Source organism: Ostrea edulis, chromosome 8, assembly GCF_947568905.1.
Source record: "Ostrea edulis chromosome 8, xbOstEdul1.1, whole genome shotgun sequence".
In the NCBI taxonomy this organism is placed as follows: Eukaryota; Metazoa; Mollusca; class Bivalvia; order Ostreida; family Ostreidae; genus Ostrea; species Ostrea edulis.
The window spans coordinates 32,131,568-32,157,249 of NC_079171.1; the positions used below are offsets into that span (position 1 = coordinate 32,131,568).

Genomic DNA, 25,682 nt, shown 5'->3' on the forward strand with positions numbered 1-25,682 from the left:
TAACTGTTACCTTTTGTACAGTAAGGGCCCTGATATCCAGGCCGGCAGATGCAAGTTCCAGTTTCTTGGTCACATGACCCCTTGTTGTGGCAAGTGCATGTCTTGTCGCAGTTTTCTCCCCATTTTCCGTTTCCGCACTTGCTCTTACAGTTCACACCTTTAATACGAAGCAAATTTGTGATCAACATCATTTGTTTTGTTTTGTTTCTTTAAGAAAATAGAAAGTGGGACGCTTTGTTTCTGTTTATTAAAGTTGCATGAGTACACTTTGCGCTAGGAAACTTCAGAATGTTGCCCGTATTAGCCTGGTAAATGTATCTATATAAGTACATGTATATTGTAGATCATTTGACATTTTAAAAAATCATAATATAATTTCAAAAAATGTATGCCTGTTTGGTTTTGGTCCGAAGAATAAAAAAGAAATGATATACAATTGTATGAAATACCGCCTTGGTCATGAGCAATTTTTGTAACACATAAGTACATGTATGTGAAAATCCGCAAGATAAATATCAAATATTTGTCATGAAAAACAAATCAACTATAACAATGGATACTGAATTTAAACTACCTTTCAAAGGTCAACATTTTGGATCAGTACAGTACACTAATTGTGTTTTTGCATTTGGCAATAAATCTTGATATAAAATGAATAATGTGGAATAACTAGAATTCGTGGTGTATCAATTTTCGTGGAATTCGTGGGTACTCCTCATCCACGAATGTACATCCTCAACGAATAAAGAATCATAATTACATTCCAGAGTTATCTTTCTTACAAATATATAAATCCACGAAATTACGTCCCCACGAACCCGTAAAAATTCAGCAATCCACGAAAATTGGCCCACACGAATTTAAATCATTCTATAATACTGTAGGGATTTTCTAATGGCATTATCTACATAGTATCCTCACCAAACCAGAATGGGTCACAGAAGCATTCGCCGTTTTCCGCCCCACAACCATAGCTGTTCTCCGGATCACACTCGCACCGCTGACCACAGGCCTTACCGAATGTCCATTTCTGCATGAATTATAAATACTTCTGTATAATTAATCAATTTAAGTTCATAGGCTGCACACGGAGTGGTAAGTAAAACTGAAGTCCTGTCCATCACTTTTATCTACATACGATCATCAACATGAAAGGTGAAGATGACGAACAGTGATCAATCTCATAACTCCTACAAGCAATACAAAATAGATAGTTGGGCAAACACGGACCCCTGGACACACCAGAGGTGGGATCAGGTGCCTAGGAGGAGTAAGCATCCCCTGTCAGGAATCTGAAACCCATTTCAGTCAGTGTAGAAATCATTTAGCATGTTTTACATATCCATTCATGGATCAACATTTTGTTGATTTGTGTTACGTCTCTTCGAGAATTGTGGCGTCACTGTTGAGTATGAATTACCACATAACTACCATTGTGACGTCACTGTTGAGTATGAATTACCACATAACTACCAATTCGTTGTGCTCATGACAGTAAGTGTTCTCTATTTATAAAAAAACCTGTGAACGCTTTCAGCATAATTCACAAACTGTAAGTAAAACATCACAAAGTTAGGCCAGCCCTCAGGGCAGTTGTAGTGTGGCATCCTATCATGTCAACACCTGTCATAAAACGAGACCTCCATGTTTAAGTTCATATACGAAAGACCCGTGATTCTCACTTCTAAATCCCGAGAGTTTGGCGAAGGAGCAAGCACTACCTATATTTGCGTCTTCGGTTTGACGTGGCCATGGCACGATCTAACTTCTAACTCAAAACCCCACGCACACGAAGCGAATGCTATATGAGAGCTACAGCGACCGGTCGACATATTGATATGCAGTTCAAAACAGTGCGCAAACGATATAGATTCCCAGACCTTGCCATAAATAAATCTAAATTCCTTTATCTGGCACTTTTACAACATGCATTTCCATATCTTGCATTCATAATTGAGCCATTCCTATCAAAAAGGGCCCTTAAGTATATGAGTGCTAAAGTGTGAACTATAGAGAACATTCCTCAAAATATTAGAACAATGTTGATTGTCGTTAGAATATTACAGTCAATCAAAGATGACAGCCGACTAGTGATTGGTTATCATGGCCATTTTCTTTACAAGTATGCAAAAAATGACGTCACGTTTTTTTTTCATTATGACTTGCAAAACGTTGTTAGATAAGATAAGGGTCTTTTTCGTAGGAAAATTATGATGTAGAATCCCTTACTTTCCACTCAAACAATACAATCCTGTTACTCTGCACTGACACAATACAGATTTCCCGCATATTGTATTCAAACAATGCATGGATAAACCTCTACCTTGCACTGGTTTTGGCACTGTTCCCCATCATATCCTGGTCGACACATGCATTTTCCGTTTCTATAGAAACAGTAAGCATCGTTCTGACAGTCACATTGTTTGCTGCAGTTGTAGCCATAGAAACCAGCATCGCAAGTATGTTCACACAGTCCTCCCGTAAAACCTGAAAATGAATTATAAGTCATATGATTGATAATACTTATAATTCTGTATTTAGTACGACCATCTGTATGAACTGCACATAGTTTGTAACATGCTTTCTTTACGATGATGTTTGCTAGCTTGCTAGCTGAAATATACAAGGCCAAGCTATATAGCATACAAAATACATATATTTTCTCATCAAGTAAATTTCCTGTAAGAAAACAAAGGAATTTTGAATTTCTTTTAGAACCTGCATGAGGAACAGTTGCAATTTAATGCTAGAAATATTAAAGTATACACATTCCTTCTTTTAATTTACATTTGTGTCATCTCGAAACTCTGCGTTTTGTTTTGTTTTGTTTGTTTTTTCGGTGGGTTTTTTATGGGGGGGGGGGGTGTTTTGGTTTTGGTGTTTAGACCAGGATTATTCATGGGACACTTACCGGCTGTGCAGTTACATTTCCCGTACTTGTAGTGGCAGTCACCGCCATTTTGACACCGACATGCCTGGGAACAGTCCTTACCGAACCAACCGTGAGGACACGTCATGTTACACCTGTAATGACAACGAGGCGACTTACTCCATACAGCATCTAATATGATCTGTTTACGATCCAACATGTATTAAAGGAAATAAACATTAAAGAGACGATAGCCATTGTCAGGACAGTAGCTTCTTAAGAAAATTTTCTTTTCACTCAATGATTAAATTTGAACTGAGTTTGGTAAACAAAAGGCTACACGAAAAGGTTATATGATGTCTTTGCCAACATCTGTATCAATTTTTAATTGGACACTGTAGATCTTTATGTATGTATGTGCCCGCTCCACAGGGAATGTTCACTTCCCCTAAGCATCTGATCCCATCTCTGGTATATCCAGGAGTCTGAGTTCACCCTACTCTAACTTTATATTCTTTATAAAATCTACATTCCTTGTCCGTAATATTCACTGGGTTTTTTTTTTCATTATTGGAAAACATTGTTTACTCCTAGTACATTATCAATAAACAAATCTGGTTTTTAAATATTTAGAATTCACGTACAAAATAGATAACCTACTTGTATCCCGTATATCCCTCCATACACTGACATTCTCCGGTCACGTGATGACAGAGGGCGCCATTTTGACAGTTGCACTGTTTCTCACATCTGTCTCCATAATACGGCGCTGGACATGGTTCACTACATGTGACCCCACTGTAACCAGGACTACAAACACACTCTCCAGTACCCGGATGACAACTGACATGCAAATAAAATTGAAATCTACAGTAAAAAATTGAATATGTTTCGTCCTGTCTTAAGAGATCAGGATTAGTTCGGTAGATTTACCTAATCTATATCAGTTATCCAGGTACTTGTTTCTGAGGATATGAATATTGGAAGTTAGGAGAAATGCTAAAGTTTTCCTGGATACATTAAAACTACGTGACAGTAATTAGAATTTTGTCCAATATTATTTCATATAGATATTTGTGTACTATCTGTAAGACACCTCTGCTACAAGACATGTCCTGTTTTGAACAGTAAGACAGAGACTTTGATACTCTCTAGAAGCTATTGTAGGCCCTAGGTATAGCACTATGTTGGTGACCATGAAATGCTTTGATCTGAATTGCTGAAGTCTGGAGGGTGTGGTTGACTCACCTATCAGATTGTGTAGTGTTGCAACGACATTCAATATCACAATTTTGTCCGAACTTCCAGTCGTCACATGCTGTGGAAAATAATGAGAAAATGTACAAGTGAGTGAAGGTATGGGGGTCTTAGCAGCCAGGATCCGGGGAAATTGGGGGGGGGGGGGGTACGTCACGTGATTTTCAACTTCGAACTTCGTTTTTATACTACGTCATACAATAAAAGATGCTGAAGTAAATAGGATAATAGATAATTCTGTTAAAATGAAATTCATTTGTTAAAGACCGTCAAGATTAGACGCCGAGATTACTAGATAATAACTGTCAGAGAAGATGGTTAGGGTGAGGGAGAACAGCTCGTCTGATTTATAGGTTTGTTTTTCAAACCCATGAACAAAAGAAGCGTGACTATGGTCTAAAAGCGTCACAGGGTAAGCAGGTAAGTCTCAAAGTCTCTCTCATGCAGCTGCAGACGTTCCTCAATGTTCCAGAGTCAATGAGTTTGGATACAATATAATTATCGGCGAATCCCCAGAGATTCCCTTTGATTTATAATTATTTGCACCTGAGGACAGATATACAAAAAAAAAAAAAAAAAAAACAGAGAGAAAAATAAAACGGGTTGCGATGCACTCAGACAAAAGATATCATTGCACACAAAAAATTCTACTGTAATCTAGAAATGGATTCAGTGTGCCTCATGTTTACGTATCTATAAGATATGATGTAATTTTGCAAACCAACAATATACAATAAAATTTACATTTTAGGGAGAGCGCTTGGACAAGGTTTGCCAACTGATTTACCTCCATTTGACATTGTACATGTATATTCATTGAATATGATTTTGAAAACAAATGCACTAACTTCGTTTTTCATTCACCAAAACATTTCGATGTGGCAGTCATGATTATGTGGGTTTTTTAAAAAATAAATATACTTATATCACTAATTCTGTTTTATTATATAAATCAAATGTTTATTTATATGACATCCTATTGACGTGTGCACTCACCGCGAACGGAACATGTGGGACCTACAAATCCAGGAACACAACGGCACCTTCCGGTCATGTGATCACAAGTACCGCCATTTTCACAGTGACATTGCTTTGAACAGAACATTCCGTAAAATCCTATTGGGCATTCCTCAGTACATCTGTGTATGAGAGTGAATACAGAGAATTCGGACGAACAGACAACATAACAATTTCACAAGTACTCTCCATTAAAAACGCTTTTGTCAAATTTCTTACAAAATACTTTTAATATCCCCTAAAAACCCTCAATGAATACAACAGATGATGTATTACTCAATGAACAATGATAATAAATATGAATTAATTTTCAAGAAACAAAATCCCCAGGATAACTCGGACGTGACTTACTTTTCCCCGATATACCCGGGACCACAGATGCATGTGCCGTTATATCCGTCGCACGTGGCGTTGTTATAGCAACTACAGGTTTGGGCACAGTTAACCCCATACGTCCCCTCCCCACAGGGTTCGGTACAGATGTTTCCCTGAAAAAAGTCAAAGAAAACAAATCAATGGAGATTTCATTTCAGTGAATGGCAATAGTACACATAATTGCATTATTATTTTTTTTTAGATGAACAGCTCTATTTTATGGATTTCATTATTGACTTCAAACATATTTGAACCTATCATTCGTCTATTAGTTTTTGATAGCCAAATGTTCCTGTTCTACAGGGGAGTGTATTTCAGTCATGCCCTACTTCATGACATACTTAACAATAACTGAGAATAGCAGCACTAGACGTAGCGAACATAGACATTAATAGCAATGCTATACATTGAGAACAATAGTACTAGAGACAATTCGTTATTGAGTAAAACCGATATACTCTCCAATAACTAGAAGAAATTGTTCGCAGTCGTTATCGTTGAAAATGATAGTTACATATCTAGGTTTATCGGCCCAGGAAGTGGTGAACTACTAACATTTTCCGGTTCTACTAACTCAGATTCCATTACAATCGCGGCACTTCCGTTGACACGGACTGACGGTTAATGTTTTCGTCGGTATCGGTAGACACTGTTTGTGTCGGTAATCAAGAGTCTAACGACATACTCTACAAACTTCTCTCATCATTGTGATTATTAATGTTTTTTTATTCTCTTAAATCGAATCCCAGGCGAATTCTATATCGGTACGAAGACTTCTGTTCGATACTACTAAAATTCAGTGTCCTAAGGACCTTTATTTGGATTTATTCAGCCAATAGTGAAAGTGAGAACAGCAGATTGATCCTATGCTTAGCCAAAAAGTCACGTGTTCAGCATTGTTATAAATCATTAGTACCGGGTAAATATGAAAAGTTTAACGCGTATAGCTATTCAAGCATCATTCCTCTAAAAAATAAAATCTACATGTCATACTAACCGTCCATCCGGGCTTACAGTGACAACTTCCGGTTTCTGTGTTACATGCAGCACCATTCTGACATTTACATTTAGAGTCGCAATGAGCATCATGCGAATCTGGTGGGCAGCGCATGTCACAGCTAAAATTAGACGTTACGTAATTATATTTTCTCAGCTAAAAGAGAACAAAAGGTTGTCATGTGTATAGCATCATATATAAAAAGCATCGTTAATATAGCGAAACAAGTGTGTTTGAGCTGTTTCATATCAAGCCTTTATACGTACAGTGCGCCATGATATCCCGGCGGACAGAAACAAGCGCCGTTGGTGGCGCTGCATGTTGCTCCGTTCTGGCATTGACACATTAGCTGACAGTTTGGACCATATGAACCCTCCGCGCACGGCGTCTGACAGCGCTCACCCGTGAAGCCTTGAATATAGCAATAACTCACATCTAAATACAATCCAAAAATAGATATAAAACAGAATCTGACAACATACCCGCCTAAAATAGAGGTGCATAACACAGATATAAAAAGAGTCTGACAACATACCCGCCTAAAATAGAAGTGTCTAAAACAGATATAAAACAGAGTCAGACTGGCAACATACCCGCCTAAAACAGAGGTACCTAAAACAGATATAAAACAGTCAGTCTGGCAACATAAGAGTTAGTCTGGCAACATATCCGCCTAAAATAAAAATGCCTAAAACAAATATAAAACAGAGTCTGGCAACATACCCGCCTAAAACAGAGGTGCCTAAAACAGAAATCTATCACCGGGTAATATAAAGCAACACCTGTCTTCCGTGCACTGCTAATGCACATCGATGCTTTAATACCATGGTCTTCGTCCGTCCGTTCAGACGAAATAAATTACATACCTGCTGCGCATATGCAATGTCCTGAATCTGGGTCACACTGCCCATGTCCGCTACAGTCGCACTGCCGCTGACAATTAGGACCCCAGGTGTCTGGAGGGCAGTCTGTAAAACGCACAAAGAAATTTCAAACCTGAGAACACACCTCTCTGTCAAGCTCATTTAGCAATGGATAAAAGCTCTTGATATCAATGTTTTCTGCCTCACTAATATCTGTGAAATCATAGGCAATGGAAAGTGGGAAGGGTCTGTCAGATATACATGTCCGGAATGAAAGACAGTCAATTCATTGGCGGATCGGATGTTATCGGAGTTTCATCCTAGCATTGATAGACACACTCACACATACAGGGAGAGAGAGAAAAACAGAGAGAGGGGGCGCACGGAAAGAGGGATACAGAGAGAGGGGGGGGGGGGGCAGAGAGAAAGACAGACAGGGGAGACATGAGACACCTTTCAAATGCATTACCATGTGACATTATAAGATTTACCAGAGCTGCAGTCAATCCCCCGCCATCCCTCGTTACAAATACAGTTGTCTGGTCCTGCACAAACTCCATTCACACAACCAGACCTACAGTGTGCTGAAAATAAAGAGAAATGTTTTCATACATCTGCACATTTTTATTTTATTTCAGGCGGTATATTCCCCTTAAATGATAATTATAGTGGAACAAGTCCACAAATATCATTTTCAGGAGATACATATGAAGATGTTTGTGTTCTGTATTTATTGCAATAGAAAATTATGTTGAAACAATTCTTTTAAAACTTCTCATCACGTTTATTTCATTTTGATTTGCTACTCCCAAATTAGATATGAGAGGTGTCAAACAATTTCGCTTCTATCGTTGCAAGCGTTTCCATTTTGAACCAGCCAATTAGCACTTTATAACAAATTTGCTTAACTTTAAGCGCCTAGACTTTGTCAGTATCTTTCCACTCCTGGTATAGCTTATTCACTAGGAGAACGTGTGTGAATACTTACATATGCACTGGTCGTTAGACAGCGTGTACCCCTCACAGCAGTGGTACTCCTTCCGGTACAAAGTTCGTTTCTCCTGTTTATATCCGGTCCGATAGAGAGTGCTACAAAAGGGGACAATCTCAAAAGTTATTCTTTTATAAATAGAATTCCATGTAATTGAAATAATTCCTTCATTAATTTGATTTTTTTAATTGTATTTTATTTCGAAAATAATTCTCTACAATTAACTCTATGGGAATGACTCATGCATGAAATTGAATATGCTTAGGAATACATATTAAACATGTATATAATTTTGATGTATCCATTTTATGCAAGTCGGAAATAGGACATGATGCATATACCAACACCATTCTAATGTCCAGTTATCACCATGCAAATCCGAACTACGCACGAAATCCCCTTATATTTTATATTATGGACGGAATGTTTTCAGTTTTAGCCACACCGATGTACGATATACAATGCAACACACTTATCGCGCAGTGATGAAGACAAACAATTTTAATTCAATTTAAACGTAACTCTTAATATCCAATGAGTTCATATTTATGTTTTAAAACTACGGGGAATTAAAATCACTTCGCTGTAAGCGTGAATTCATGATGAGAGTGTTCGCTGTAACTACGATTTACTGTATTCATGCAAACTGAAGGGTACATACATGTATATACATATACATGTATATGTATTTACAAGAATGTCCTATGACAGCAGTGTCTATATATCCGGAATTGAATACATCAGTCTGAATCATGCAAGACAAACTCACGAACAGGTCTAGAACGTACGAATCACAACCGCATGCACCATTCAACACCGATAGACCTGATCCTAGGATAAAACAACAAACACAAGCCAGGCTATACAGTATAAACAGACATCGGCCCAGGATATAATAAACAAACACAACAATAACCTACGTCAGCTTCGATTAACCCTCTGCGCATGCTTGCTGCTTTGTACTCACTAGCATTTGGTGCAGCGGAATAACTTGAGAATGTTACGACACCAGGTTTTGGTGCACTTTTCATACGGCTTTTGGTATGAAACTTGTTTAATCTTTATAAACCTGGAAGAATATCGTATTCCAATGAAAACGTCTATACCACTTTTCATTCAGTGCGATTTATTTTCCATCACCCAAATTTGAATGCATGCGTTTCCCATGCTCGGTGTTCTTTCTACCTAGACGAAAAACAATTCTGGTTAGATACATATCCTCCCTTAAACCATTGCGGTCACGTGACCTCTTTACTCACTAGCATTTCGTACAACGAAATAATTCGAGCACGTTGGGACACCAGGTTCGGGTACAGCGTTCAAATGGTTTACTATAAAGCCTTGTTACAACATCACTTTGTCTGTATTGTAGAAAAGAAAGATAGCTGTTGTTAGATAGAAAGATCAAAACAATAGTTTTCCAACATGACTTTTGCAAATGGCACAAACTCTCATTTTCAAAATTGTATCCGATTCTGCAAGTTTGTTGACTTTATTAGTAGTATATCATAGAGGCTGGTTTAGTACTATAGTGTGAAGTTCGCCCGCTGAACGTGGGGAAAACCCGGTATATACAATGATGATGCTTAAGAAAAAAAGTTTATATTACATGTATCAAGATATAGGACTCGCAGTGAGTGTGAACGGTCAACAGGTGATGCTTACTTCTAATGGGCACCTGACTCCACCTCTGGTATGTCCAGGGTTCCGTGGTCCCCTTTTCAAAGTTTGTATTCTTTATGGGATTCATAATAGTGACAACTGCTTGTTATCTTCGCTTTTTAATTAAAATAACGATTCTTGATTTCGTTACCTATCTGATCACCATTTTTTGAACCCAGAGATGAATAGGAGGGGCGAGTGGATTCTCGTTTCTGGCGCCGCGTAAAACGCCAGATGTTTACCACTGTAGTGGTTGTTCCTTAGCCAAATGTCCAGAATTAGACGTTAAAGCCTTTCTGATGATATCTTAAAATCAAAGTACCGTGTCACGGTAGGCATTAACACGATAAAGAACCCTCACTCCCACGCTTTTGAGTCCCACACACGGGTCAAAATTTACATGACACTTCACCCAACTTTGGTGACGTCTCCCTATGAGTGAGGCATTCTCGAAGAGGCGTGATACAACACAACAAATTTGTTTGACAATTGCTACTATTTGTTTTGTGGAACTCTTTTCTATATGGTAGATATAAGATTTTTAGTTTCGAAAACAAGAGTTTCGCCATTGCCATGACGTCATGTTGTGATGTCACTTACTAGCAATGCGTGCACCGAAACAAATTCCAGATACTAGAACACCATGTCTGTGTACATTTTTGATACGGTACACTGATGACTTTTGTAAAAACCTGTACGTATCTGAAAAACGAGTAAATTAAGTTTTGTAAAAACTTGTACGTATCTGAAAAAAGAGTAAATTAAGTTACTAAGCAGCAAACCATGACTGTTTGAATGCGGGGTCAATTGTTCGTGTGTTGGTAAACCTGGCACGTTCCGGGGGAAGAGTAAACGAATGTTCACACATAATATTGACACACTCATTAAATAAAAAAAAGACCTTTTTTTTTTTTTTTTTTTTTTTTTTTAGAACTGATTGATTATCTACAAAATTGCATGTATCATTCCAAACTATTATTCAAAAACCAAAACAAACGAAAACGTCGTTTATATTTAATGCTATTCTTTATGATATTGAGGGGGGTATATTTCTCGACGGAGGGTTTTCGTTCAGAACAGACTCAATATCTACACAAAACCGCTTTATATCTATGATTCCTATTTTCAGTGAGCACACTAGCTCCCCATTTTCTCCTTGATCAGGAAAAAAAAAAACTTTGCATAAAACCATGGATAGAATCCACTGGAGAAATACTCCCTCCCCTTCTCGGGTTCCTTAATGATTGGGTGCATCTGCACTAAGACAACAGGAACAATTTGACACCCACAAACAGTAATGATTTTTTCATTACACAGCAGTCGTGGTAAGAAAAATCTATAAGTGGTGGTGTAAAATATCGGGTCCCTGTTAAAAAATTCAAATAATCTGAAATTTCATTTCAGTGATCTTGATGAATGCATTAGACCTTGTAAATCAAAGTAAACCAAAATATGGTTTTATATACATGGCTGAACTATGAAACACTCGATTCCATGGCAAGATATTCTTCTCCAAGGGGTCACTGAAACTACATTAATTAAGGAATTTAAAACAAAAACAGTAAACTATTAAATGATCCCTGAAAAGCAAAACAGTATATGCTTAACTCACAATACAAGGAGCATTTGGATCTGAACAATACTAAATGTACATGAAAAATTGACATAGTTTCCTTTTATAATGGTAATAAACTTCATATTGTAATCTTTGGTAAAATTTAAGACTACTATCCATGCATAATGAATTTTATAACAGCACTTACGATACAGTTTTTTCACACACGTTCGCTTCTCCCTCGCTCAGACCGCTTGCCGGACAGACATAAAACAGCGCTATCAATGAGAGTTGAACGAGACTTCGAGGCAACTTCATAGTCTTGAATTCTGTGTAAAGAATAAGGTTCGAATATATAAAATTCTTTCCCATACATAATATAATGTTAAATCTTGAAGCTGGGGAAAAGCAACCAATCTCTCTCTCTCTCTCTCTCTCTCTCTCTCTCTCCGATGAAACCTGTTAAGTGAGGACGTCCTCACAATGTCTAGAAGAGAATTGTATCGTCAGAAATGTACTCTCCTTTGAATTCTGAAAAAAAAATGGTTTTAATAGAGAATATTTGTCAGAGCATGCCCCCACACCACTTGTCCTCACTAATCTAATATTTTGTATCTACATATACATCTTTCAAATGTTGTGTGCCATGTTTACGGGAACGTACATGTAATTGTGAGGACAGAATTTTGTCTTCATAGTATACTTTCTGTCCTCAAAACTTCCGTCAAAGGGTAAAAAAAAACAACTCATTTTACACGTTTTATCATTCTCTCTCTCTCTCTCTCTCTCTCTCTCTCTCTCTCTCTCTCTCTCTCTCTCTCTCTCTTAACCAATATCAAAAGGGTACATAATGTAAGAGTTGTCGCACTTTGCCTAAAAAACACATGATTACATTTAAAACATGATGTAAGCCTATTTAATTTATGGCTCTAACGAAGCTGGAATCGTCACCGGTCGGTGCTACTGCTGGGTTTAAACAGTGATTATAATGTTTTAATGAATCATCTCCAACATGGATCCTGCTGGGTGTGAATAATATTAGAGATTATTCATATTTAACTGGATGGTAAATGTCACACAATCTTTAAAAACTGGAAATTTATCCTCCATATGACACATGGGACAATCAAAAAGTGACTGTACTGGGTTTCATTTGTTTCATGTTTGTGGCATTTAGTTTACAATTACACTGGTAGAACATGTTTAGAAAATTTGAGAACATCCATTAAATGTTTTCCCATTGTATACTTACAGTGGGACTCTTGCAAATGGTGATACGCTTCACTCTTAACAAATCATCAGTGCTTTCTCGTTATACGGTTTTTTATTTATTTATTTATTTTTATTTTTATTTTTTTTTTGAAAAATGATATTGACCTTTCAGTTTGAGAGTTTATAACATATTGTTATGTTCAGTCAACTTAACGGGATATTGGTATCATACTGCAGCGTCTTTGGCGGTGAAAGCAAAATTGTAAATTCACGTTTACGCGAAAATATAAAAAATTCTATTCACCCATTATCATACATAGAGATTGATGGATTGAATATTGTTTAACGTCCCTCTCAAAAATATTTCCCTTACATGGAGATGTCACAATTGCCAGTGAAGGGCTGCAAAATTATGCCTATGCTCGGCGCTTACAGCCTTTGAGCAGGGAGGGACCTTTATCGTGCCACACCTCGGTATTTGCGGTCTCATTTGAAGGACCGCCCCATTTTTAGTCGCCTCTTATGACAAGCAAGGGTACTGATTCTAACACGGATCCCCATAGGGACAACGCTAGACATGAATATAACAAAAATATATCAACTATTACATTTTTATTATCTCCATTTACGATGTGGTACAAAATGAAAAATCCTAAAGAAAACAAAGGACTGTTAACATGTTAAATGGGATTGAGATTGACTTTTTTGCACGTTTCACATATATACAATGTACATGTAATTTAGCATTTTCAAATCTGCATGAATTGGAAAATTGAACGTCCTGTATGTACTTACAAAGATTTAGATTAAACAACTGACAACAAAATGTTCAGTCAAAAATGTAGAGCTCTGCAAAACTAGCTCTCTGAAAAAATATTGTGACGGTTCAGAGAGCTACAGATCCACCCTTATGTGTCCAAACATACCTTCAAATATTCATTAAAGCCCCATACGATCCGAAAAGTCACAGCTTCAAATGATTTCGTTCGTGCATTTTATTTTTGTGTGTGTGTGTGTGTGTGTGTGTGTGTGTGTGTGTGTGTGTGTGTGTGTGTGTGTGTGTGTGTGTGTGTGTGTGTGTGTGCCGTAGATTTTTATAAGGGGTGGATCTGTAGCTCTCTGATATGTCACAATAGTTTTACAGAGAGCTACAGTTCTGCAGCTGTCAAAAATTAACAAACCTTGTCCAGTATGAAACTAAATTTGACAGTTTGTAGAAGGAAGAAGCAGAGAGGTGACATTCTTAGACAACACTGCTAACAATACAAACAAAAGCAATACCTGCGACAACAGTTATCCATAAAGAAAAATTAACGTCATCATTAGCAGGAGAAACATCAATAGAAGTAACAATGACAGTCTAAATTGAGGATTACATTGATACCGGTAAAACCTGAGGGTTAAACCGGTTTTCTATAGATTACTACAGGTGTGTGTGAGGTGAAACCGGTGTGCCTAAGGCGTTAATATTAGCGATGGGACTAAGGGATTAAACAGGTGTGTCTGAGAGGTTAGACCGGTGTGTCTGAGAGGTTAAACCGGTGTGTCTGAGAGGTTAGATGTTAGACCGGTGTGTCTGAGAGGTTAAACCGGTGTGTCTGAGAGGTTGAACCGATGCGAATGAGAGGTTAAACCGGTGCGTCTGAGAGGTCAAACCGTTGTGTCTGAGAGGTATTCATTAACCGGTGTGGCTGAGGTGCTTTAAAAAAAACCTACGTCTGGGGCTGCAAAGGCCCACTACTACATATAATACTCTGTCCCGCACTACTACATATAATACTCTGTCCCGCACTACTACATATAATACTCTGTCCCGCACGTTTTGGAGGTTTGTACTGCGATTACCGAGTCCCTGTTTAAGATATTCTTCTCCTTAAAAACTTAGATCCTCCACCTGTTTCTCTGTACTATGGCATACCATGCATCACGTATATATCTCTAGTTCTATTATTATGTCAATATACCTATCAACTATAATATCGTTTAGGACGACTTGCGAGGCGTTTTATACAAATGTGTAAACCTCCTGTCAGAGCTCTGTCCCTGTCGCTCGCCTTTATCTGTCCCTGTCGGTGAGATATGGAAATTGGAGTCTGGCATCAGAACAAACATATCATTATCCCTTCTTGCAGTTAAAGAGGAGTAATACATCGTCATGATGGCTGACTTCGTTTAGGAAAACATGATATCAGCTATGTTTTATATATTTAAATCTAATTGCCGAGCTGGATGGCTCAGAAGATTAACGTGTCGACTGCTGATCGTGTTTGCATCTAGCAGTGGTTTTATTATCTTATTTTTTACTCTCATTTTAAGTTTAATTCAGTTTGTTAGCACAAAAGCATACGGTTTACAGGCATGTGTATCAAATACACCACAAAGGTGTAGACGTACGAACGTTCAGCCATCACATATACGGTCACATCAATATACACATGTATACAATAATACTGCAAGTACATATATATCATTATTTCAGTAACTGGATCCGAAGAGTCGGATCACGTCGAATATGGAACTTCCGGGATATCAGCTCTTTTGTGAAAGAGGTACGTTAAGTGTTCTGTTGAACGCTTGGGTGGGTACAATATAAACACATATACTATAGATTAGCTATGTAAATACGGATAAAAGTAATGAAAGTGTAAATTTTGTTTATATCAGCCGTTGGTATACATTAAACTGACCATATCAAGAATAATATTTGATTGAATTAGGCCATTAAATTAAACATGAAATTATTATTTATTTCTCTTCTGTACGAGTGATATTTTAATCAAATAATTTCCACACAAAAAATTGCGTTGATGCATTGTGACGTCATCAGTTTCAGAGGATAGTTAACCACAGTATGGTTATCCGGATAACCGGATCACACAGTGTGAAGTCTTCAGTATAACAACGAAACATTGATGGGTATATAATAAAGCAGTGTACACAACACACATTATACCATAAGTATACTAACATCTGTACATATATATTGAACAGTTGATATAATCTTTACAATATTCATGCTATGCAATCAATTATATATGCGTTATGACCATAGATTATTTCTATGGGCAGTAGCTTTTTTTTTTTAAAGATTGTGAAGTTAACATCTTTTCATTTGTATATTCTTCTACGCCAACGACTATGCTTACATGTTTTACATACATTTTAAACTGTAATTTTAATTCAATAAGATAGATTTGAAAGTTTTCAATTTCAAAATATTATAAATATAATATATAAATTTCCATCCATATCAGATTTCTCTGGTGAGTTATTCCTCTTCTTAAAAATGGCAGAGCATCGCTAGAGGGGGCGAATCAGGTCGTACATAGAGGAGGCCAATCGTAACTACTCGGCCATTTCCGTATTCCGAGTCTTCTTTTCAGTTACGGAAAATGGCGAGTGTGATCGATTGAGGAGGCGAGTCATGTCGTACAATTTTCAAGCTGTCCGCTGCGGTTGCTCTTCAATGAAATTTGTCACCGTTTTATCTACATGTACCAGTGGCGGATTTAAAGGGGGACACAGCCGCCCCTCCCCCCCCTAAATTTTTCAAATTTAGGGTCGTGGTATCTTGTTTAGAAAAATGTATTAAACCCTATAAGAAGGAATAATTTCTTCCACTCCCGGAGAAATAAATGACAAAACCTTTGATTTCTTGAATTACTTTGTTGGGATAACTTAGTTTTTTTTTCCAGAACCCCTCAATATTTGCGTCATTTTATTAATTTCACCTTATAAAAATGATAGAAAATAGTACATATGACTAAATAGGAGTCATATTTCAAGTCCTATAACATCTGTAAAATCCGGGAGCTTCCGGGAGCTTTGCCCCCTGGACCCCCACCAGGACTTTGCCCTGGACCCACTGCCTCGTAAAGTGGCGCCCCCCATAACCGCAATTCCTGGATCCGCCCCTGTATACAAATAGTACGACTGGGGATACATTAAAATTTAGAGATGCCATCCCTCCCGCGCAATGAGGGGATAATGGTTGTGGCAAAGGCAAATATGTGCACATGTAAAACCAGGTAAACCTAGCATCAATGTGGGCGTGACACACATTGGTCACTTCTACAGGTAAAATCACGAAGGAATAAAATCAGAAATGTAAACAGAAACAGTTTTATTGGCGAATCGACATAGTCAAATGTTACCGTGGCATTACAAAACAAAACAAATCAATAAAAATGTTCTTACGAGACCACAACATGCGTCTTCGGTGTCGTTATAAAAGATCTCGATCTTTATCAATTAATTTCATGAATAATGTTACTTTCGAGGAATGCTACGAATAACCACATGTTTGTAAATTTACTTTGCTGTCCTCAAAGATTTGTATTTATCACATATTTTTCAACCAAAACAAAAAGCTTATTATAAAACGATTGACTTTAAAAATGGGAGGGATTTTGTTGCTTTAGGGTAACAAGGGGAGAGGAGGGGGGGGGGGGGCAAATCATATTGAAATCCGGGTCCATTTATACTCTTCCTTAATATCAATCTATTTACATTTCCAATGTTTTGGGCTTTCATGTCTATACAAATTACGATTATAGCCATTTCCTTCATGAATGCATTGCAGTTGTAAATAATTCACATACAATGTATAAATGCTGTGAAATATAATACGTCGAGTTTCGATAGAAATAAAAGTAAAATGTAAATACATGTATAAGAAATAGCCTTCATCTTTTAATGTACATGAGGGTATAAACTGCTTAATTTGCTTCATGTTCATATACCGACAGAAGCATCGCAGTCCATGTATTTTCAAAAATGAAATAAACCTATTTTTTTTTAGATATTGTATTCTCGAATTCAAATTTCATTTCAACGTCATCATGGATAATATAAAATACTAATTATCATGCATACAGGATAAAATGACGGTACTGCTTTCAATTTGAAAGACGAGGGTCGGATTTCCTTGTGATTGTATTGCAGTAAGTAACATTCATGTCAAACCAATCAATTTTAAAAACTAAACTTTATAAAAATGTTAAATCTAAGATGACGTCCTGTTCTCCTCATTAATATTTCAGGAATTAATCATGCACGTGTATTACTCATTTGTCGATGAGATTCAGGGTATAACATGCGCTGTCGTATAAACAGCAGCGTAATGATTCATAACCGTGTACACATTCGGCCCTGGGGGCCATCTTTACCCAAACTCGGAAGTATCGTTACTCGCGGTATATTACGAGATGTGACGAGAAACAAAACAGGAAGTCGAAGGAAGGTTAGGTGGCAAACAACACGTTCTGCCATGGTTACATAATACATGTAATATTATACCTGTTTATTTATCAATATTACTCCCATTCCCCACCCCAGACACTCCACGGTTCAGATCATTAATTTGTAAACCATAGCGTGATAGATATATATATATATATATATATATATATATATATATATATATATATACATTACCGAAAACGATAAACAAAAATGCATGTCTAATTTCATTTTATTTATGTTGAACAAATATTTCACTTTATATTGGCAAAATCAGGATTTAGTATTCGTAGAAAAGTATTCGAAATCCCTAATATATCAAAATCAAATTGAGTATGCAAACAATGGGGTGAAGTATCCACGATATATAGATAAGATATCTATTTATGGGTCATATAAAATAAGAAAACGAAAACCAAACAAAGTGAATGTTACGTGTATTTCAAAAGTGTAGTGAATAGAAGATACGGAATGATGGTTTTTGAACATTTCTTTTTAGAATAAACGTTTGAACTGAATCCCCCCCTCTCTCTCTCTCTCTCTCTCTCTCTCTCTCTCTCTCTCTCTCTCTCTCTCTCTCCCCCCCCCACACACACACACAATGGAACAGGCTCCAAGATTGTGTATTCCATCCTCTTAAGATTACATAAGAAATGGTAGAATTCATTCGTCTCCGACAAACCAAAAGATTTAACCTCTCGACACGTCTATTTGTGTGTTTGGTGCATATAGGTCATACAATTCTGCATTGTCATGATTTAAGTGGACGATGATTGATCTCCAAAATCCCAGTTTATTGAGAGATGGCTATCTAAGTTTTTGAACTTGTACCTAATTGTTTTGATGTTTTGTCAATAAAACATGCTCAATTCAATGAATTCTTGATCTGTTAATTCATTTGTTAACAACAGAAAGGGGGAGGGGGTAATCGTGTTTTTCCTTCATGCTTCCTTAAATCATTTTTCGGGGCACGTGAACCGCCCTCGCTTTCAAAAGTGAGAAAGAGACGCCAGTAATATGAATAACACCCCCACCACACCCCTGCTCTCACCCCTTCCCCATGCTTATTGATTCCTTAGACTGACAATAAAACTTAAATTTTACCATCTTAACAACAAGTTACGAGCAATAAAACATTTTTTTTTATGGATAGATAGAGTGCTGTAAAATCATCAGGTGTCTTCATTAGTTAACATAAATTCTTCCTGCTTTCGGGTAACCTATAAGTTCGGTATCCTCCATCTGTCATACGTTGACACGATATTAGCTAAACGCCATTAGGTTGCCAATCTTGTCACTGCATTCTGCACAAAATTTAGGATGATACTGCACAATGATAGATAGAGAAAATAGTATCAGCTTAATGGGTTGTGTTTACATATATATGGAGAGAGAGAGAGAGAGAGAGAGAGAGAGAGAGAGAGAGAGAGAGAGAGAGAGAGACAGACAGACAGACAGACAGACAGAGAGATTGTCCGGCCGCTCTGATCTTCTTCACCCCTCATAGATCCGCCCTCGGTTAATCCCTATCTTTAATTAAGTTATTGTATCTGACTGGAAACACATTATTAAGATTTCTTCTCAAGAACTAGATACTTTCTGGAACGGATCCAAATATTTACATTCCCACAAATTTAACAGATTTTTCGATTCTTATTAATTTTTTTTTTTTGCCACGGAGGGTGGATGAATGTGCGGAAAGAGTTTACATCAGGTCTGAACAGTCTTTTATCGGATGTATATGGATTGTATTCTGTAGATCTATATATGCATCTAATATTCAGAATAATTAATAAGAAATGTAACTGTTAGAATAAATTTTAAAATGTATGACACATTTATTATTTTGCTAAATGCTCTAAAATTTATATTGATCTGAAAGGAATAAAAAGAAAGCCCCTAAAATGGTAGACTATTCTATAATTAGCACACAGATGTTGCAAAATCTTTAAAAACCAGAACACTAGTACTAAACTTTGATATGATCAAAATGAAATTGATATCTAAAGGTTAAAAGGCATTGATAATAATACGTTTTATAATGTAGGTACACTAATACATGTATAGATACACACAATGAGTTGTTTAGGTCTAGTGAGTTCAAGTTGATCGTCTGCCATTTGAATGATTTCGAAATGAGCACAAAGTATAAGCGTCATCCATGTAAAAATAATGATGGAAACAGTTTAGATGTGCACTGAACGAATATCATTCATATGTAGAAGTAATAGATTCAAAAGACTCGTCCGAGGGACCAAAAAGTGATATAAAGTTTGAAATCATATATCATTTTAACATATATATATATATATATACATGTATATACATAATATATATATACACATGTATATATATAATATATATATATAAAAGCACTAAAAAGGCCACGACACTGTTGGTATATATATATATATTAAAAACGTCCCAACAAACAAATATAGAAACGTCCCATTCTTTATTTATTTATTTATTTTGGTGATTCGGGGTTCATAAAATTTAGAGTGTTTACAAGGTAATTGGGGCTGAAACTGGAGTCGAGGTCGATTGGCGGTTAATCTTTTTTTCTTTACTGGCAGCGATGCGTGTCTGTGACATACATGTAAATATTGACTTGCTCAAGTCTCTATGTTGTTTTTATTACTTTATCATTTCGTTCAATTTTTTTCTGTGTAAAGAGAGCACTAATATAAATGCAATGTGTGAATTACATGTAGAATTCCAATGTTATTTTTTACAATTGTTTTGATTGGGCAAAAATAAAGCTGAATAAGAGTTTACACATCAATAAATCCGAAAACGCGATGTATTCATACACGCCTGAAAACAAATAACATAGTGCGGGGAAACTATTCAAATTTTTGTAATTGTTAATAAAGTGAATGAATTGGAATTATAAGAATCAAGCATTCTTTTTGAAGAATTTATCGATGTGTAAACTCCGGACATTTTACTCACAAACCAATTCGCACTTTTATTCAGTTTATGAGTAAAATGTCCAGAGTTTACACATAGATAAATTCTTCAAAAAGAATGTTTAATCCTATAATATTTACGTATACGTCCAGTAAATCTCTTATGACGTACTGTTCAAAAACATTTTAGAATTCACAAGAATGAATACAAATCTCTCTCTCTCTCTCTCTCTCTCTCTCTCTCTCTCTCTCTCTCTCTCCCCTTTCATTCGTAAGGAGTGTGTGTTTCATTCACAAAACCAGAACTTAGGTTACATTTCCGAATTTTATTGATAATTCGGCGTTAAACAGTTTTCAGTAGATAAAAAACATGAATTAAATCAGCATGTGCGCTATAATTTAATTCTATATATAGCCGTATTTCTCTTCAACTGTTTTCGCTGACTGTGGAATTCGGTTTTGAAATTTTATAGCCTAGTTCTTAAATGAAAATACAAATTTAGAAATCGAAAATTAATCGTACATAATACCTTAAGATACACAAATTGAATTTATGGATGTAGACGTACATCTATGTTACTAAATACAGGAAGAAGCTAATGACACGAAGCGTCATTTGTATACCAGTCAAGCGTGTCTAAGTTTTAACAAAGACCACGGGGAATCTCAGGCAGAATGAACCAACGCATCAACCTTAAAATAAAGTCTAGTAGTGGATTCCCCTCCCATGTCTTTCAATTCCAAACACTTCTATATGATGTACAATGACGGACATATCATGAAATGTTCACTCTCCGTGACTGAATCCATTATCTTTGTTTAGCCTATCAGCCACTGATCTTTGGCAGACACACAGACACATTATGCTTCCTGTTAAATTCTTCCTGTTTCTGTATTTAGCATGAACTTTATTATTATTATTATTAATATTATTATTATTATTATTATTACTGACATTAGACACAGTGTAAACTGATTATTTGTTTTAACAATACTGCGAATGAATGTTGGTGACAGTTTAGAATCCTATTGTAGATTTACCGTGTATAAATGGTTAAAAGTCAAAATGCATACAAATGACAAAATGCATACAAATGACAAACTGTTGAATAAAAAAAGAAGGCATGAATCATAAAACAGATGAAGAAATGGGAAAAAATATTTACAAATGTATGGTACTACGAGGGGTGGGTGGGTTATAAGATCTGTGATCTATTCCTGGGGTCAATACACCCCCCCCCCCCCGAGTCTTATTTACAATACTGTAATTGAGAGACATTGAATAAGGAAAATTAAATCTATATACATGTATGTACTCTTAATAGGTGCGACCTCATACCTTTCTGTTCAAGATAGTCAACGAATAAAAGAAAATGTACTGTATAGATATATGCAGGGGCGGATCCCAGATTTTATCAAGGACACGGTCGGCCCCTAAGCCTTTCTTTTGGACCTGGTCTCATCTAAGTTGTTTCAACATAAAGTATCAATCAGGATATTCATCTGGCTAAAGCTTTGTTAGAATATGGTCACAGACATGTCTGTTTTAGAACACTAAACGAACAGCATGGACAGTGCTGGTAGCCTCTAATTAATGGAAAATATCTCTAAACAATGCCCAAATTTTCATGAAATACCTTTTCTAGATGCTTAAAGACGCAAATAACACTCGGTTAATTTTCTTGAAAGGTCAAGGGAGGTAATACCAGACTGATACATGTTCGTCCTGTATGTTTCAATTTCTGACCACGTGATTTCAACACCCTCCCTTGTAAAAGTGATTAGAGGCACCAGTGTGTTCGTATCACCAACCCCAACCCCTCCACCCCACCACACCCCCACTTTTTGTGGAAAGATATTCTGAATTCTTATCTATTTAAACAATATTTTATTCACTAATAAGTGAATGGGATTGGGCAGCAGGCATAGCCTATTTCAGCCCTCTCCCTAAATTCTAAATTCTTTAGTACCTTTCCGACCACTTCCTGGTAATGAACCACACGCAATGTTAAAGAAGATTAAAACAATAGAAAATGGCATGTTACCAAGTTTTCCTTACATGGGCATTATAATTAGCTGTCAATGAGGATGTAATATTGGTTTGATTCTGAACTATCAGGCGTGGGGGAAAATGAAGCAAAATACATCTGAGAGTTAAAAAAAATGACTTCCACTGAAATTTCATGAAAATTTTGTGAAACCTTCTGCAATTATTCACTTCCATACAATTATGTTTCGGCCGTTGCGTTTCTATAGAAACAAAGGAAATTTTAATGTCAAAATTACAACAAATGATTGCCAGATTTATGAATGCATCAATAGTGATTTTTATTTACTGTGAAGCTGTTTTGGTCATTTTGGTAACAATCGGTAAACACGACTTTGGTAGTTAGAGTTCCTTTGAAACCAGAACGAGAATCTCTGTTATGAATGCCCCCCTGCTTTCTAGTACATGTAATTCGACGGCCATTGCGATTTACTTTTGGCGGATCCAGGAATCCTGAATCTCTAGGAATACCCGCTCCTCTGACCCCGAGACCCCTTCGGTTTATATATTTCAAAGGAAATCAACGAAAATTAAGTTACATTGACACGATTTCACGATACTCACATTTTCATTTGGTTTAATTTTCTCTCTAGTTTCCCCAGGCAAAAAAACCCCCTGAAAACGAAGTGCACAGACGCCGCCCTTGTATGCATTGATAGATGTGTATCGCAGACGTGCATTTAAGGTATTCCATGTATAATGAAAGGAAAATGAACAATTTTGAAGGATTTAGATCAACATAAATGTTTATTGTTGAATAATGATGAAAGTGAAGCAGATGAAATTCACATGACTGGTAAATGATTAGAAGCTGACCTTTTTGCACGTAAGACTTTTTGGAAGAGTTGTCTGCCCTTTGTAAAAATAAGAAAAATCTAATTTTCTAAAAATGTGTGTGGTCAATGATTAATTTTATTTCATATTTTCATTAAGAGAAAGTGTATGTAACTTTCTACCAAGAGATTTGTATGAAAATATCATTTCTTTTTAAAATATTGTAACAAAACCTGCTTTTCCCATATACGTCAATGTTAAATTCTAGGTGAAATAAATCAAGGAGTAAACAAAATTTTGAAAATTCCTACGGTGGATTATTTTTATTTGATGAACCCTTCAAAATGATACCATGATTACAAAAATCCCACCATCCATTTATTAGATATGAAATATGGTCATTATACATTGAATACCTTAAATAACCTCTGAATCAAAAGAGTTTAAAATATAATCCTGTCATGGGTTTTATTCTACTTTCCTTCTTTCTTTATTTCCTTTTCTCTATCTACTTTTCTATAAATATATCAAGGTTTCTTTTTATTCTAAGTCTTACAAGGATAATTTTCCCGTGAGTATCCGGATCAGAACAGGCCCTCCATGCCCCTTGCTTGTCGTAAGAGGTTACTACATGGGGCGGTCCTTCGGATGAGACCACAAAACCGAGGTCCCGTGTCACAGCAGGTGTGACACGATAAAGATCCCTCCCTGCTCAAAGGCCATAAGCGCCGAGCATAGTCCTAATTTGTGCAACCCTTCACAGGCAATGGTGAGGTTTCCATGTGAGTGAAAACATTTCGACGTTAAATATTATAAAATTAATCAATCATTAGAATTGTCGTTGATATACATGCAGACAGATATTACATTTGTCTGACCTCAGGGTTGATAATTCTAATATCGCCCTTTATGGATATGTTTTATAACACTGCACTGAGTTTTACACTGGTGAGTTCCTCAGTCATGCCTTCATAACATTGAACAGTTAACTACTGGATTCCTTTATCTAACGTGTCAATAGACACATAAAAAAATTATTATTTGAACTTGGAGGATCACAACACGCACTGCTGACAGACGGCGGGAAAGTTCATCGCCCGAGGACTACGATTTACCTGTGTGTTAATTGGTACTAATTAGCTAACAAAATCATGTGATGCCTAAATGCAACAACTTGTACCTGTCGGTGAAAAATGTGACGTATGATGCGAACATAAAATTAATGACTTCTTATTTGTGTTTCGTGGAATGTAAATCTCTCTCTCTCTCTCTCTCTCTCTCTCTCTCTCTCTCAAACATTCATACATTTTATATTTTTACACTTTCTTTACGTCTTATGATCCGTTTTCACACTGAATTCATGAATCATTTTCATAAAATAAAGTATCTCTCTCTCTTTCCTTCCTATCTCTCTCTCCTACATATTTCGTAACAGAATGTACGTCTCATTCTCTTAACTTTCTGTGGTTTTTTCTCCTTTCCCACACATTCAACGTCTTTAATAAGGACATTGTCCAGCTATTCACAACCACACCATAACTATCGGTGTTTGTATTTATATTCAAATATTCACTCCGTGTGAAGGAAAGAAACCCGACAGAGGGAAAGAAAACATTTATAAGCAGTAGATCGTACTTACATTGTAGACTGTCTGTAGAAAGATGTCTCTGTCTGTCAACCCAACTGTCAATCACCAGGAAACAAAAAATAATTCCCAAGAAATCATAAAATCACAAAAATTATGTCCAGCCAGGGTTTCTTGATCCACAAATTAAAAGTGTTACGACAAACGCGGTATATATTTTAATCGTTTAGAAAAAGTTTAAAGATCCAAACTTAGTATTCAGCGCCCTGGAACGGTCGTAACAATTCGGTATACAAAAGGTATTCCTTATTGACGGCAACACCAG

General features: G+C 36.5%; 1 protein-coding gene across 4 annotated transcripts in view; it reads right to left on the reverse strand.

Moving 5' to 3' along the window:
* Positions 1-25,666, reverse strand: part of LOC125662114 (multiple epidermal growth factor-like domains protein 11) — a 41,749-nt gene extending 16,083 nt beyond the window's left edge. For 3 of the 4 annotated variants that reach the window (XM_056147379.1, XM_048894293.2, XM_048894295.2), the window contains exons 1-16: positions 25,412-25,666; positions 11,795-11,915; positions 10,632-10,733; positions 8,367-8,467; positions 7,870-7,962; positions 7,382-7,483; positions 6,782-6,926; positions 6,516-6,636; positions 5,495-5,631; positions 5,123-5,265; positions 4,118-4,187; positions 3,530-3,712; positions 2,912-3,024; positions 2,324-2,487; positions 922-1,030; positions 11-157 (exon numbers count right to left, since the gene is read on the reverse strand). In XM_056147379.1, the coding sequence (XP_056003354.1) occupies positions 11-157; positions 922-1,030; positions 2,324-2,487; positions 2,912-3,024; positions 3,530-3,712; positions 4,118-4,187; positions 5,123-5,265; positions 5,495-5,631; positions 6,516-6,636; positions 6,782-6,926; positions 7,382-7,483; positions 7,870-7,962; positions 8,367-8,467; positions 10,632-10,733; positions 11,795-11,904 (1,840 nt within the window). In that variant the 5' untranslated portion in view covers positions 11,905-11,915; positions 25,412-25,666. Of the gene's footprint in view, positions 1-10; positions 158-921; positions 1,031-2,323; positions 2,488-2,911; positions 3,025-3,529; positions 3,713-4,117; positions 4,188-5,122; positions 5,266-5,494; positions 5,632-6,515; positions 6,637-6,781; positions 6,927-7,381; positions 7,484-7,869; positions 7,963-8,366; positions 8,468-10,631; positions 10,734-11,794; positions 11,916-12,045; positions 12,118-25,411 lie in introns of all 4 variants that reach the window. The other variant, XM_048894294.2, reaches the window with a different exon arrangement.
* Between the last annotated feature and the right edge of the window lie 16 nt (positions 25,667-25,682).